The sequence below is a fragment of the Aristolochia californica genome, unplaced genomic scaffold (assembly GCF_029961685.1).
Source record: "Aristolochia californica isolate CCGP_79_NKW_82.1479 unplaced genomic scaffold, dmAriCali1.0.hap1 SCAF_4, whole genome shotgun sequence".
NCBI lineage: Eukaryota > Viridiplantae > Streptophyta > Magnoliopsida > Piperales > Aristolochiaceae > Aristolochia > Aristolochia californica.
In genome coordinates this window covers 43,610,580-43,626,358 of record NW_027182103.1, presented here as the reverse complement: position 1 = coordinate 43,626,358, position 15,779 = coordinate 43,610,580, and the positions used below count along the sequence as shown (strand labels likewise).

General features: G+C 40.7%; 2 protein-coding genes across 2 annotated transcripts; both read right to left on the bottom strand.

The window, feature by feature from the left end:
- Positions 1-2,687: 2,687 nt before the first annotated feature.
- Positions 2,688-5,778, bottom strand: LOC137962244 (protein phosphatase 2C 51-like). The gene is made up of 3 exons (XM_068809002.1): positions 4,903-5,778; positions 3,498-3,603; positions 2,688-3,363 (listed from the first exon to the last, which is right to left on the bottom strand). The coding sequence occupies exons 1-3, from the start codon at positions 5,710-5,712 to the stop codon at positions 3,056-3,058; spliced, it is 1,224 nt and encodes a 407-aa protein (XP_068665103.1). The 5' UTR covers positions 5,713-5,778; the 3' UTR covers positions 2,688-3,055.
- Positions 5,779-9,497: 3,719 nt separating this feature from the next.
- Positions 9,498-14,132, bottom strand: LOC137961961 (endoglucanase 6-like). The gene is made up of 9 exons (XM_068808623.1): positions 13,747-14,132; positions 12,818-13,030; positions 12,416-12,616; positions 11,653-11,742; positions 11,410-11,574; positions 11,011-11,295; positions 10,532-10,880; positions 10,351-10,437; positions 9,498-10,243 (listed from the first exon to the last, which is right to left on the bottom strand). The coding sequence occupies exons 1-9, from the start codon at positions 13,930-13,932 to the stop codon at positions 9,945-9,947; spliced, it is 1,875 nt and encodes a 624-aa protein (XP_068664724.1). The 5' UTR covers positions 13,933-14,132; the 3' UTR covers positions 9,498-9,944.
- Between the last annotated feature and the right edge of the window lie 1,647 nt (positions 14,133-15,779).

Here is a 15,779-nt window from a genome sequence, read left to right as displayed (position 1 = left end):
TCACATAATTTTCTAATTAAGATTTTCCTACCAAGATGGGGTAGAAAACTATATAAAAAATTTTGAATAAATATTCATGTTGTAGTGAAGCAATTTTCATTACAATTTTGTGTTTGATATTTTATTTGATTAAAAAATTATCGATAAATATAATAATATATTAAATTGATTATTAATTTTTATTTATTTCCCTAGAAGATGCAATAAAAAGTCCATTTAACTTTCCTAAGAAAAATTTAAAATATATTTTTGTAATTTTCTAATAAGTCACTAAAAGTAATAAGATTTTATTTAAAGTTTTTTTTGGGAATATGTATCATAAGAAAAATATTTCTAGTTTTTCCTAGAATATAAATTTTTATCTAGGGGCACTAAGGAGGCCATAGTAAATTTATGGCCAGATTCAAAAATTACTAAACAAGCTAGACAACAATTGTGAGTAAAAAATATTAATATTGGTGCATTTTAATCCATCATTGAAATTCAATTCTAAACTTTCCTTGTCATTCTTTTTATTAAAAAATATATGCAATTTTATATATAATTTATTCAAACCTCCCCTACGTGCGAGATCATAAACAAGGATAAAAAAAACTCATTGTCCCTTCCTCATGACTCTTGAAGAAATTGAAAATATATTTTAGTGGAAATACGTTTCTATAGACTATTAGTGGTTTTTTAAATAAATGTTGAAAAGACATTTTAAGTAGAAATATAGAGACCATTAGTGCCTCATGTTTGTTGAAAATATTTTTCTAATTATAATTTTTTGTTAAAAAATCATATAATTTTCTAAGTAAAATTTTCTTGACAAGATGGACTAGAAAACCGTATAGAAAAATTTTGAATAAGTATTTGATAGTTGATGATATAATACTTTAAGCATGAGGCAATTTTCATAGCAATTTTGTGTTTGACATTTTATTTGATTAAAAATTTATTGATAAGTATAATAATATATTAGATTAATTATTAATTTTTATTTATTTCCTTAGAAAAGACAATAAGGTCCATTTAACTTTCCTAAGAAAAATTTAAAATATTTCTTGTAATTTCTAGTAAGTCTCTAATAGTAATAAGATTTTATTTAAAGGATTTATAGTTTTATTTGGGTGGTTTTAAATTGATAGTGATATTTCATTTAATTTTGTTGTGTTTGATTATTGTATAGAGTTTATTCATAATGTTACGCAATGTATGAAGTGTTTAGACTATTTTGTGAAGTGTATAGAGTGTATAAATAATTTTATGGAGTGTTTATGGAATATATAGACAATTTTATGAAGTATTTATGTAAGTATTATGTATATAGGTTATGCCCAATTTTAAGTAGAGGTCATACCGAATTTTATATAAGTATTATATACATATATTATGTTTAATTTTAAGTAGAGGTTATATCTAATTTTATATAGAGGTCATACCCAATTTTATGTAAAATATATGCATAATTATATATATTTATTTTGAAAAATTTTAAATGTATATTGAAGTTCAAACTCGGTTTGAACTCGGTTAAAATTTTTGGTTAAAATTTTTGGGTTCAAACTCGATAACAATTTTAGGTTCGAGACGAGGTTTAGCTTGATAACAATTTTACGCTCTCGACAAGGCTCGGCTCAAAGCTCAGTTCAGGTTCGGGTTCGATGCCACCCGTCTCTATGACTTCATCACATAATGGATGATAATCAATGAATTCCGTTTTAATTTTGGAAGGGAAGTGGAGTAGCCACGTGTCTACTCTTCTTAAGCTCCTTTATTATTTTACTTATTTGATTCCGTCTCCGACAGTGATATCAAAGCTATCAAGCCTGCCTTTATTCTGCTTTTACAAAGAAGAACACGGCACTCGCACGAGCTTTTATGCTTTCTTCTTAGAAAGCAGAATGAAATCTCACACAGAAGCTGGTTCTGTTCAAACAATGGATCCCAGGACGCCAATAAAGCTTATTTTAATTTATTATAAGTATTGAACTGGCTGGTTGAACCCAATACAGCTGAAATTAGTCTCTTCTATTTATATGATTAATCACGTTAATGGACATTTTTCCCTCTAATCCTCTCAACAAACCCTTTTGTTCCTATATCGTATCTGTAATTCGGGGACTTGATAGTTCATGGACTTGATACTTGATTTCACTATTTTCAATCAAGTCTAACTGCTAACGATTCTGGTCTCTAAACTGGTAAGGCTTGATGGCTGTACGTCTGTGAAAAGGAAAGTTCCCGCGAGTTGCAGAAGCATGGGTTACGGTTAAAAAGTCTCATTCACAAGAACTAGTCACCACGTCCCTTATTTCAAGTGCCCGGTAACGTGTACACAGTTGGGCACTACTGCCAATCGGTTCCTCGAAAAGAATTTGTCCTTAGCCTGGAACAATATCTCCGACTTTGAATTCAACTCATAAAATCATATCAACTCAATTACTTCGTTTCGTCGGTTGAGCTCATCTGTTGGTAAGTCACGTCCGGTTCCTGCCACAGCGACGGCTCGTTTTGAACCTAGCGACTCTGGATTGGTGGAGTCGTTTCTTCACTGACTACCCACCAAACCCATCTTCCAACCGTAGACAATCTCCCGCCGCGTGCTGCTTTCTTTTCCAGTGGTGCATGAAATTTCTTCCTCACCCTCTTCTACGGGATCTTGCAGAAGAGAGAGGCTCGTCACCAGGCTCCTAGAGCTCCATGTTTCCGCAGCCGTTGGGCTGTCAACTTCGCCTGGTGCTTTACGCAAACTACTAAGCCTAGACAAACACGACAAGTATGACAAACCCATGCTGGCCAGGCGCTTTACGGAAGCAACTAATCCTCCAAAGATCCCCAAGCAATCATCTCGTAAGCTAAACCAACTTCCGGGAACTACCGAAGCGTGATTGCCTCCGCTCCGCTGGGGCAACAGCTCAAGCTTTTCAACTTTTGCCGACCTCTGAGTGAACAACTGTAGGACAGATTGCTATTTCTTCTCTCTCCTCTGCTCCAAACTCGTCGATGGACTATAAAAACTTCTTGATAAAAAAACAGAAACACGGAACTATTATATTCATGCACATGGAAGTTATAATTTACTTGATTTCCTTAAATCTATCACGATTACACTAATGTTGTCGTTGCTTCCTCGACCCATGGCTAGCTCTACTAACAGTGCTGCTGCCTCAGCAGATCCATCTCCATCGACTGTCCGTTTCAATCTCTTTCCAACTGGATTCCCCACAAGGCACCTTCTAACCACTTCACATGCCGTTTCGTTCGACACAACATCCCACAAACCGTCACTTGCCAATATGAGAAACTCATCCTCTACCGTCCTCTCCGTGATGGTCACCTCTGGTTCTGAAATAACGTAAGGCTTCAAATAATGATCACCTGCATGGCCAGTCAGCCGGAACGAAACATCAGAGATCAGTATACGAAGTCGCAAATGTAGTTCTGTTCTTTGAATTGATTGCAAAAACATTAGTTACTGAAAATAACTATTGATATTTGATAGAGAAACATACCAATAGATCGTGAAGTAGCAAGGACACCCAAAACTCGGTGGCCATCCCAGTTAATGACCCTCCCTCCAGCTGCCTCCACTCTTGCCATCTCATCTGGCCTGTCAGGCTGTGAAAGAAGAGTGAGTTCTCACAGAGCTAGCTCCATGTTTAATCAATAAAAAATCAGTTACATCTAGTTCCATAGAAAATGAAAAAGAAAACACAAGAGATTCATAAGGTTGAATTGCCCCAAGCTTTGTTTTTCTGCCAGAAAAAAAAAACTCCGCGTTTCACTATTTAATCCATTCTGCACTTTTCATTTTATAATTTTGTTTAAGCCATTTAGGAGCAAAAGGGAGACGAAATTTGTCTCACCCAAAGAATTCCCTTTAGTTATGACAACCAAAATATTCACTTTGGTTATTTAAGAAACTTCAAATGGAATGAGGTGACATGATGTCATCTCTCACTACTCTCAACTTCAATTAAAAGATTAGTGTCCTCCACTCTCCATTTCACTTCTCCTACAATGGCAGTAACGCAGGAAAAATAGCTCCCACCCTTACCAAGTAATTACTCCAACGATTCAATCAAGAGAATTGGTAGTTAATCAATAACTTGAGAACACCAAGCCGAAACTAGCCATTTTCTACAAACTGCGTATTCAGAAAGGAGGGATTTTGATAGGTGTGAACATTGAATCCCCAACCTGAGCAGCATTCGTGATAGCTGTTCAGCTATAACCAGATAAACTCGATTTTGCTAAGCTATTATAGGCCAGGTCATTTCGGGGCAAGCGGATCATTTATAATAAAGAGGATACGCTTCAAGGGAATGATTCGGAGTTCTTGCAGAGTGGAACCATGCAGTACCAGACAAGAGATAGATCTTCCAAAGAACAAGGGTTTTTTCAAATAAGCCAATTCATTTGGGACCCTGCAGACCCATTCTTTTCCCCATTCAAAGATCGGGCCTTTTGTCTCTGTGTTCTCACGTCGAGAATTCTTTGCAGATGAAGAGACGTAAAGGGGCTTATTACTTCCCACACAAATCCTCCTACATCTATGCATAAAGGCTGGTTCATCAAGAATACGCAAGAAAAGCACTTCGAATTGTTGAAGGGAAAATGAAGAAGGCGGATGACTTCACCTACATAAATCTTCAACAAAAATATAAAAAAATAAAAAATAAAATAAAAAAAATTCACATTTCAAGGTTCTGCCCCATATAAAAGCTCCTAGTACTTGCTAGATTTTCATCGATGGGTCAGTTTGAGGGTCGTTAGCTAGGAAAATTAGCCCTTAGCCGATTTCTCAATACACAATCCAGTCCGACTTTTTCTGGCCCAGAGTATCAAATTGTCCGCCCCCGGCCGGCAGGTTATAATTTTATAAAGAGATGATCAAAACGGAAGGAATGGCGTTACCTTATGATCACAGGACAGCGGGACCACAGCCCCACCACGAGACATCACAGCCCTTGAATCCCCACAATTGGCTACGATCAAGGTTGCAGCCCCCACCAAAGCCACCACCGCAGTGGACCCCACAGTCTTCATCGAAGTGCCCATCACCCCGTTCTCCTGCCCCTCCGACACGCTCTTCCCAATTTCACTGTCCAATTTCGAGAACCCGGTCTCCATAACCTCCTTCCAGTCCACACCCTTGGCCTCGCCGCGGCGGTCCTCGACCTCAGTCGCCAGCACCACGTGCAGTCGGTCGCGGCACACGTGCGCCACCTGGCATCCTCCGTGCCCATCGTACACTCCGAAGAAATCGTACACCGAACCCGACTCCTCTCCGCTTGAAATCAGCCCGGGCGCCACCTTCACGGCGTCCTCCATCGCTCTCCTCCTCCCGCAGACAGACACCGCTCCGTGCGCTCGCCACGGGGTATTCCTCGCCTCGTCGTCGTCGAGAAACTTCCCTCTCGAGAGCAGGATTCCGATCGGAATATTTTTTTTCAGAATATCCGAGATGTCTGACGACGAAGACGACGACTCCAAACTCAGTGACAGGGAAACCTCAGTAGTATCAAAACCGTCCGTCAGTCGCAGCTTCCCGTCCAGCTTCCTCTTCGATTTCCCGCCATCTTTCTCACGAATCAAACCATCGGAGCCCTGAGTGAGGGACCTCAGCTGTAAGATTTCCAGCCTCTTCCGACGAGCGATCCTCGTTCGCTTGAGAGAAACCGTCTCCATTTCCCCCCGGCTACCAGCACAAACCGCCCGCCTCATATTCACAGTGCTGCCACGAAAATTCGAACCTCTGCGTCGCACCTCTGATCACTCTTTTCCCCCTCTGCCCCGCCGCGCCGTTTCAAAGATATCTTTCCGCTCAGAGATGGTCCGTATAGAGTAAATGAATGAATGGATGCAGGGAAAAAACAAGGAGCTTGTTGGTCAAACTTGGTCCGTCCGATCGTCTGATCGCAAGAAACCGCGCCACCTGTAGCCGGAAACGCATTCGTGTACCACAAACGGATCTCAACGTGTTTTTTTCGTTATGAGACGTGGACGGTGGATATTTGTTTCTCTCACACGTGGCGCCCTCTCATCTTCTTTAGTGATTTCATTCGGCCGAAAGATATTTCTGTAAGGGTGCGTAATTTACGAAACTTGCAAAAGGTTCGTGGCTGTTTTCCAGAAATAAGGTAACGTGGCAGACTTTGGCAGCAGTGGCGTGGGACTGAATAAAGTCGACTCAGACCGGTCAGAGAGGAGGAAAATGATCAGCTAATCGGGTTACCCAGCGCATCTCCATGCAAACCCGCCCCATATACAGCCGGGTGGCATCAGCCTACTCGAACCCCAACCTGGATATGTTCAGCCTGATTTAAAAGTCTCGAGCCTAAAATTATTATTTATTTATTAAGTTTGATTTTAATAATTTTAACCTAAGTTCAAATTTTAATATTTATTTAAATTTTTTTAAAAAATATAAGTCTCGAGATCAAGCTCTAAAATATATTTAAAACTTTTTAAAAAATACATGTCAAATAAATTATATATAAAATTATATATATTTTACATAAAATTATAAATAACCTCTACTTAAAATTAAGAATAAAAGTGGCATCGAATCCAGCTAAATCCGAACCTTGTTCAAGCCGAGCTTGATTTAAATATTTTGAATTTGAGCTCGACCGACCCTATCCTCGAACCTAAAATTGTAATCAAATTCAAGCCTAATAATTTTTACCGAGTTCAAACTCGAGCTTATCCTATATTTAATACTCTATATAAAATATATGTCAAATAAATTATATAAAATTATGCATACATTTAAAAAAAAAAATGATACGAGAGGTTCAAGATTGAATTTCAATAATGGATTATAAAGCACCAATATTAAACTTTTTTACTCCAAATATTGTCTAACTTATTTTGTAATTTTTGAATTTAGCCATAAATTTACTATGGCCTCCTTAGTGCCCTTAGTTGAAATTTTATATTCTAGGAAAAACTAGAAATATTTTTCCTACCACACATATTTCCAAAAAAAATTTTAAATAAAATCCTATTACTATTAGTGACTTATTAGAAAATTAAACTTTAAAATCCTATATTTTAAAATTTTCTTAGGAAAGTTTAATAGACCTCTTATTGCCTCTTATAGGGAAATAAATAAAAATTAATAATCAATCTAATATATTACTATACTTATCAATAAATTTTTAATCAAATAAAATGTCTAACACAAAATTACTATGAAAATTACCTCGTGCTAAAAGTATTACAGTATCAACTATCAAATACTTATTCAAAAAATTTCTATACGGTTTTCTAGCCCATATTGTCAGGAAAATATTTTAAAAAAAAAAATTTAATAAAAAAATTGTTTACAAAAAACATGAGACACTAATAGTCCATAGAAACTTATTTTTATTTTTTTCACATCTTGCGGGTTTCACCCCTTAACTTAGGTATTGCTTCTGCTGGTTCTGGTTTTCTACCGAGACGAGGAACAACACCAAGGGAAGCAGCAGCACTGGCGAGGAACTTTCGTTGAGGTAACGACTGTGACGGAAGCGGTGGTGACAAAAGTGGTGGCGATAAAAACAAAAAAGAAGGCAGACGAGGGGGAAGAAATCGAGCGGCAACCACAGAATCGACAGCGACAGAAAAGCAAAAGGCGACCGGCAAGGCAGTTATCGACGACGAAAGAGGCGGCCACAGCCATGGCAGGAGGGGCTCAACGGTGACGAGGAGAGGAAGAATTGTTCCCCCCTCGCTTTCATTCCCACTCCAGTCCCACTCACCGGTCCCAACTCTCTCAAATCCTGTACCAACCCCTTAAATTAACGAGCCAACTTGCGAGCTTTCGAGCCGATCCCGGATCTCGAACTCGGTTCAAGATTGGGATATACCGAGCCGGAATCAAGCCGAAGCCGAACTAGAGCCAGCTCGGTTCAAAGCCACTAGACGCAATCTTATAAACTTCCAAGACACGCCCTCCAAGCTTTACTCTAGACCGGTTCACCAATCTCAAACGATAACGGAACTGGAAATCCAACTGAAAGTGAAATGCTGAGATGCGAGAAGAGAGTGATTCGTTCCCTTACTTTCTTCGCCTCTTCCCTTACCTAACCGGCCGTGACTTACTCAACCCTGACTTTTATCGATTAAGAGAAATAGCTTCCGCGACCGAATTCTGTGAAACGACCAATGAGAATTAACGAGGATGGCCACACTTGCAGCCCTGGAATGGCTTTTAACTGGACCTAACTTTATTATCTGCAGTCACGTCATTACGGGCGATTGCAGTTGGGGCTGGGGATGCACCTCGAGCCGGCCATCCTATGGAAAAGCTTGCATTTGTGGACCAAACTCGGGGCATTAATCACTGAAATGAGTGCGGAAATATGGCAATAATTGGAGTACGTGAGAAGTGAGTGTATTTGGTTGGCAATTGGCGTTAGAGCTTTTGCAGGCGGCGATGAAGAAGGTGAAGTAATCGGATTTTATATTTTAAACTGTAATTTCAAGCGAGAGTCAGAAGTTCGGACTGAGATTGCAGACAGTATCTGGAGGGGAAGATTACGAGACAGAAAATGGCCCCGGAATCATAGATAGAATTCAAGGACGACTACCCCAGTTAATACAGCTCGAGGATGTGAGCCACAGAAAGCAGAGGCGATGAGTGCGAAGAATGATCCGATTTTAGCTTTATTTTTAAAATCATTACTGCATATGTCCTTTGTTTCGGAATAGGAAGTTCATGATTTTGTCGGTGTGATTGAATAAAGGGTGTCTTCGTGCGATGCCATTTTCGATTTCTGGGTGTTGTTCAACCGTAATGAACACAAGGCTCCTATGATGAAATTTCTTGCGGTGAAATATAGGATTTCTTCTAACCATCGTCCCGATCCTGCAGAAAGAACTGGAAGAGCACCCTATCCTTCACTCATAAAAACTCGGATCCTTCACATTGGTGTCGGTAGCGACTCCCAACCTCGTCAAGAGAAGCAAATGAGCAAGTTCAACCATGGTCCTCTTGACTGCGAAGACCCGCAAAAAGAAAAACAAATTTGCAAAACTTTGCGATAATTATATGTTCAGCTATTGCAGATTAGGTAGCTACTATGGGTCTAATATCCCTAGATGAAGGATTGTAATGGTTCCATCTCTTCCCAGTGCAAAATACGACCGTCTTGACGAATATGATCAAGGCTATTGCCATGCTTCAAATCCGAACACTATTTACTTTATTGCGTTCCATCACAATTACAGGTTCTGGAGGTCTCTTCTTGATTGGTAGATAGGTGCTCAAGGTTCTGTAATTGGCAAAAGAAAAACACTATGATAGAACAAGAGTTACTGTTTCCATTGTGTATCTTTCTAGTGAAGTTACTGTTTCAAGATTTTGATTAGTCTGTCCGATTCTTCATAAGTAATACATAAACTTCACGAAGTACACTAAACAATGACAGAACGCATTCACTGGAATGGTTTCTATAACGACTGGTGTTTGGTCATTAGATCAATTGTTTTGCCGGAACGATGAAATCACACATCAAAGATAAAATCAAAAGTTTGCACAAAGTGTATTCATATAAAATCTTACATGAAGAGTACATCACAGAGAAATGTGATTTAATACAGAAAGAAGACTCAACATCAGGTCGGATGGAACTTCACCAATCGACCCTTTCCTTCACTCGTTTTCTGATTTCCCAATCTGTTGTAAAACAAAGAAAAGCTAACAGACGAGGAGAAAGAGGATGAGCACTCTTATACTTCGTCTCTTCACTCCTTACTCCCGAAATCTCATACTTATTTTACTTACCCTAAGTTGCGCTAGATATCTAACCAAGCCACAGGATAAACAAGAAAACAAGAAGCCAAAGCTAAAAAAGGAAAAAGAAAAAGAAAACCTCTCCACTGTACTGTATAACTGCACAACTTTGATCCTGCAATCAGGAAGTATATCGAACACTAGGGCACTAAAACCATTGACGCCTCTTCTCTCACTCCAGGGTGTAGCCAGCTACTCTAACGTCGGCAGGGGAAGCAGAATGAACGTACACGAACTCAAGGCTCTTTCCAGCTGCCAAGGAATTAAGCCAAGAGGGAAAACCATAGGCCCCTTCTGATCGAGAAAGACCCCACAGTGGTCCATAAAGCTTTGCAATCGAAAGCTTAAGGTTTTTCACCGTTTTCCCAGATTTGTTTGTGACAATGGTCGAGTATCTGTAGTAAACTTTTCCCTTGGCAATCCATGAAGCGGTAGTCTTTTGTTCAACCAGGACGGGAGAATAAGCTTTAGCTGCAACAGTATAACAGAAGTCGTTAACCTCGAGCTACAGATTTTTCTTTACCAATAGCATCATCTCGATTAAACTAGGAAGTGACCAAGAGAGATGTTGCTAGTACCTGGAGCAGGAGTTGTTTTGGCGACGGGAGCAGGAAGTGGCTTATTTTGAGGCCGCTTCTGAACAGGCTGAGGTTTGGGAAGAACCACTGTAAAACATTTCGAATAAGATATAAGAATAAGCAAATCAGAACTAAAGAACAGAATTAGACAAATCATTCCTATGTTTTAACCCGCATATACCTGGAAGGAGTTGGTTTAGTCCACCATTGCCGCCGTGAAGACGAGCCAATAAACCAATAAGAGGTGCATTGTTGTATGTTGCAGGCTCTGTTTGTTCATAATTGTCTCTCTCATCGGCAAAATTATCGTAGGCATCAGGCCCTCCCACGATTGCACCAACAAGAAGATTGGGATCTCCTCCCTTCCTCGAGTACCAATCTGCATAGCCTTCTCTGCAACCCACAAATTTTGAATCCACCTTAATGGAGACAATAGAGGAAGCACGGTGATGAACTTGTCGTGGATAGTTGTTTCCGTATCCCACCATGTAGCTTGTAGCTCTTGGATTGTCTCCCAGAATGTAATCCACCTAATAGCAGCAAAAATAAGTCTTAACTATTCAATCGGTAAATGAGGGCGGACTCAAACACTGCAATCGAAACAGAGGCCAAGTTCTGAGTCATCAAATTATAGTCACGGTAAAGAATATAGATGATCACCTGAGATTTAGCAAATCCGAGAAGCTCAGAAGATGGGACATTGCCGGCTGCACAGCTTATGCTTCTGCCAGCGGAAGCCAGATAGTCAGAGTAAACGGTCACTAGAAAGGAAGCACTGGTGACAAACTGCATATTGTTCCATCTCTGCCGGAAGAGTAGTCCTCCAGGGGTCCTCTGCACATTTCTTCCTCCCTTTCCTAGGCATGCACACATGAAGTATTCTGCCTTTTGTTGAAATTTTTGAAACACAGGCGAGTGATGAGCACCCCTTCCTTGCATGAGGAACTGGAGACAGCAGCAAAAAAGGAAAAATCATCAGAACCCCTGTAATTAACCACGAAGCACAATGTAGTACTGTGAAGCATCCAGTCTACAGTCCGCACAAGGACATTTTAGTACCTTGGACGCAAGAACCTGGACTCCGGCATACTTCACGTCCCAACCGAATTCGCTCATGGCCCAGCCGGTTCCGCCCAAGACATCGCCATTGTTACCGAGATAGTTCAGATAGTACGGTTCATTGGTAGCATGATATAACCAAGCTGAAGCCCATAGCAACTCATCCTGCAAGAACCAAGCTTATCAGCTCCACCACTCACGGCAAAAGATGCCCCTGACACCGACGTGAAATCAGAAACTTACAGCATATCCACTGTAAGATCGGTAATACTTCTGGGCCACCGTAATGCTGCTGTCGTATTTCCCCCTGTATTTGTCTGCAAATTCGAAAAGCTGAAATCCACAACAACAAAAAGAAGAAGAAGACCCACGTCAGGTTTAACAAACAGTTAACGTAGGGGTTTAGTGTAATAACCAGCAGTTAAACACACAGATTATACTATTCAAATTAATTCGAGGGCGCCTTCTTTGTCGCGCCAAAAAAGTAACGGTCTATTTGGATTGTTTTACTTGGAAACAGTCCAAAAGTGGTCATCCATTAGAGACATGGCACAAGCGGACAAACCACCGACAGATCTGGCCACGTGCCTACAGAAGACCCAGATCGAACGGCAGAGGATATCCAAACGGTAAACAAGCCCGTCCACCGTAAACGGAAAAACTGCCTAATCTTACTCGCACACACACCGTAACGGCCACGACTAACGGCTGGACCCACAATTCATGATTACTTGACCAAACGCCACTGCGGGAGTAATGGCCGTGTAGAGAAGAGGGCGTTTGAAGTTCGATGTGGGACCAGAGAAACAATCGGCGCAAGTTAGAATCAGTACCTGCGACCAAGATACCTGATGCCTCCTTACTCCCTTAATGCCCTCGCACGCTGACCGTAAGTTATCTCAACACAACCATAAGCTAGCGTGCGCCGAAAGCGCAAATGGACTAACCGTCTTGGCCTCTAAGATCTTAATCATGGAGGTTAAAGTAAGTTTATGAAGTAATGAACCTGCTTAGCGTGGCTGAGCAGCTCGTTGGAGTAAGCGGGGTTTGAATGGCGGAAAACCATGGAGGCTGCTGCCATTGCCGCCGCAGTTTCGCCGGCGAGGTCAGAGCCCGGGTTGTTGACATCGACCTTGTAGGCCTTACGAGATGTAGTCATGTCCTCAGGCCTTTGCCAGCAGTAGTGGTCTGTGTTTCCGTCACCCACCTGCTCAGAAAATTCCAAAAAATTTCAGAATAAAACTGCTTCAAGTGCATAAGATGCAATTCAATATCAGGGGCGTGCGAAATGCAGAAATCGGGAACAGGAACAGTCGAAAAATAAATCGAAAAGATCCGAAAGTGACCAGTGAAAAACAGAGATCACTCCTATCTTGAAAAACGAAGCAGCAGATATGGGATTACTCACCTCACCGTAGAGGACGTTGGGCTCAGGGTGCGCTTTAATGAGGTAATCAGTTCCCCATTTTACCGCTTCAAGGGCATGGCCAAGCTCTCCAGCGGCAGCCATTTGCTTGCCATACTCGACTATGCTCCAAGACATCATTGTTATGGTGAACGCCATAGGGAGCCCAAACTTCACATTGTCCCCTGCATCGTAGTACCCTCCTACTAGATCAACCTGATAACGAAAGATAACCACTTGATTAAATGATGCTTGTGACTTGTTTGTTATTTTCATCTTTTGGTGTCAAAATCGTAGAAGAAAGTTTCAAACAAGATGGTCTTTAACAAGTAATCTGAGCCTTTGACTACTGAGCAAAGCAATGTTTATTCAAATATTTCAGAAAATGCTTGAATAAACGCGTGGAAATGGAGAGAAATCGTTGCGCACAATTTCCCCTTCAAATACCATTAAAGGATCCTCCTACAAACCTACCTTAGCTAGAAAATTTAAAATCGGAAGGAAACTGTTTCAGAAAAACAGAATAGCCTCTTTTAAATTGCTTCAGAAAAACAGAGTAGTCTTTTTTGCCGAAGAACTTCTACAAATATATATATATATATATATATATATATATATATATATATATATATATATAGCAATTAATATAGACGACAGACACTTCCGTCTGAAAGGGGGGGCCTTTACTTCAACCAAAAAGACTAAATAGCAGAAATGATCATAACATCGTTTCCCTGGTAAACAGCAGAAGACTCGAAAAGTGACATGAAACGTAGTGAAGAAATATCAAGGAGAGAAGACAGGAAACGGCGCATAATCAGCTAAATGCAGGCAGAAGTAAAGGATTCACAAAGGAATGCAGATAGTTACGAAAAATCCGAGATTAAAAAACAGGAAGTAATAGTAAAACAAGCTACAAGAGAGAAATTTACCCCATTAGCTTTTCCATCTTCCAGACCAGAATTAGCTCTCCAATTGACTCTCTGGCTACCGGGGAGGTACCCAGATCTCTGGGCTTCAAAGAAGAGAATGCCCTTGCTCAGAGCCTGCGAATAGTCATGCCCCGCTGAAGTGAAAGGTAACAGTAGCAGGAAAACGCAACAGATAACAGACGCCATTGAAGCGAGTTCTCAAGAGCAAAAAAGGAGCAAGAGAACCCAAAACGGGGAACACCAAGAGAGACAAAAAACAATCCCTTGACTGAGAAAAAGAGAAATGTGGGTGGGTAGTTTCCCAGCTAAAACTTCTGAGAAACCCGCTCCAAGAGGAATCAGAGGAAAAGGAAAAGGAAAAAGCAAATGGGAAGAGAGAGTGGAGGAAGACGAGCAGCTCGACCCTCTATATATTGAGAAGAGGAAGAGATCAGTTAAAGAGCAGAGAGGAGTAAATGCTCTGGTTTTTTCAGTTTTACTGATCACCAGAAAGGTCCATTAAAAATGAATAGAGAACCTTAGAAAATTCGCTTAAAACAAGAAGCATCTAAGATGTCTTCTTGACTTGACCATTATTGAAGCGGCCTTTTGAGCTTAACCCGCAAGCATGCGGCGTCTGATAAGAATCTCACACTAAAATTTCTCACACGGAGATGGCAGCATATACCAGTTCAAACGAACAAAGAAACAGATCATGTGGCCTCCCAGCTTTTCGCTAAAAAATATACGGAAAATAAATCATGAAACAGGTCGGTGGGCTTGTCATTAATTCCTAGCCCTGAGAACTTAGACGTGAAACCATCTAAACAGAGCACCCATATTTCCGCTTTTTTGTTTTTATCTAATTATTTAAAGTTTTAACGGCGGCAGCGGGTAACACAGCGCCTGCTTTGTCAGTTCAAGCCTCCGAAAATTGTAAAACCGGCGAGCTCCATCGCCTCTGGTACTGCATTTATCTCCCTCAGTACCTCAATGCAGCTTCTCTCTCTCTCACGGCAATACCCTTTTTGGTTAACGACCAGATTCAAAGCTTAATGAATACGAGTTTTATTAATTCGTAATCGCATCGTGTGGAAACATGGATTTCGTGGCTCCCCATTTGTCCAAACGATTCAAACAGCGGAAAAGAAAGAAGCATTTCACTGATTCCTTGACTGTACCGAACTTCATATAATTGTACGAAATTTAATACGTCTGTAGCAGGTTTTTAATGGCAGATGAAGAAGAATTAAATAAGAAAGGACGAACGGAGATGGGTTCGTGGAAAGGGGAAAGCGGCATGAGCCCGCTGTCTCCTCCGGTTTGGTCGCTGAAACGCAGTGGAGAAGTCTTTTTTTGGCGCCGTTGCTCCGTGGCCTCACTTAGTTGTTTTCTCCCCCTCCTCCACCCACCCATTTGGCCTTACAGTCAGTTCATTTACACGACCGGCTTTGCATTTTCAACACATTTCCTGAACGCCAGTAATTGCTGCTCGATTAAATCCTTTAAGCAGAAGATAATGGGCATATAAGCCAGAGCAAAATGCCAAAACCGCTTCGCTTTTTCATCTTTTTCTTCTTTGTAACTTTTTAGTGAACAGGTACGTAAACGAAGACCGATCTGTTACGAAGATTCGAAACCGACAACCCGACAAGCAGCATTCTGTGGTGTTTAATTTTCTACCAGAATATTTAATCCCCCGCATTTCTCTTTTTAAAAAAAAAAGACCACCGACAGAATATGGTAAAGAAGCACCCAAACAGTCATCAAAGTCCGATGGCATGCTCGCAATTTTATCAAAAAGAGGGGCTTAGTTTTAGTGCCTGCGCTTCTTTTCCCGATAAATAAATAAATAAAGAAAAAGAAAAGAAAGTGGGGAGAAATTTTGAGATACAGTCAAAAACCAAAGTCCATTCTCTCTCTCTCTTACCAACTTTTATTCTCCAACCGCAATTGACGGCCATTCCGGAGTTTAGGTTTTCCTTATTGGCGGGAAGCCGAACCAAAAAAGGTCAAACCGGCACTCCCCGTGATTACCGGCTAACGCCGGTTCA

Bases quoted from the DNA above. Each gene is read 5' to 3' on its own strand.
- LOC137962244 (XM_068809002.1), bottom strand. From the start codon at position 5,712: ATGAGGCGGGCGGTTTGTGCTGGTAGCCGGGGGGAAATGGAGACGGTT. The intron at 3,604-4,902 runs GTAACGCCATTC...CTTCTTTCACAG, and splicing joins CGCTGTCCTGTGATCATAAG to CCTGACAGGCCAGATGAGAT. The intron at 3,364-3,497 runs GTATGTTTCTCT...CTGGCCATGCAG, and splicing joins TGCTACTTCACGATCTATTG to GTGATCATTATTTGAAGCCT.
- LOC137961961 (XM_068808623.1), bottom strand. From the start codon at position 13,932: ATGGCGTCTGTTATCTGTTGCGTTTTCCTGCTACTGTTACCTTTCACT. The intron at 13,031-13,746 runs GTAAATTTCTCT...TTTCGTTATCAG, and splicing joins AAGATGGAAAAGCTAATGGG to GTTGATCTAGTAGGAGGGTA. The intron at 11,296-11,409 runs GTACTAAAATGT...TGCTGTCTCCAG, and splicing joins TCCAGGTTCTTGCGTCCAAG to TTCCTCATGCAAGGAAGGGG.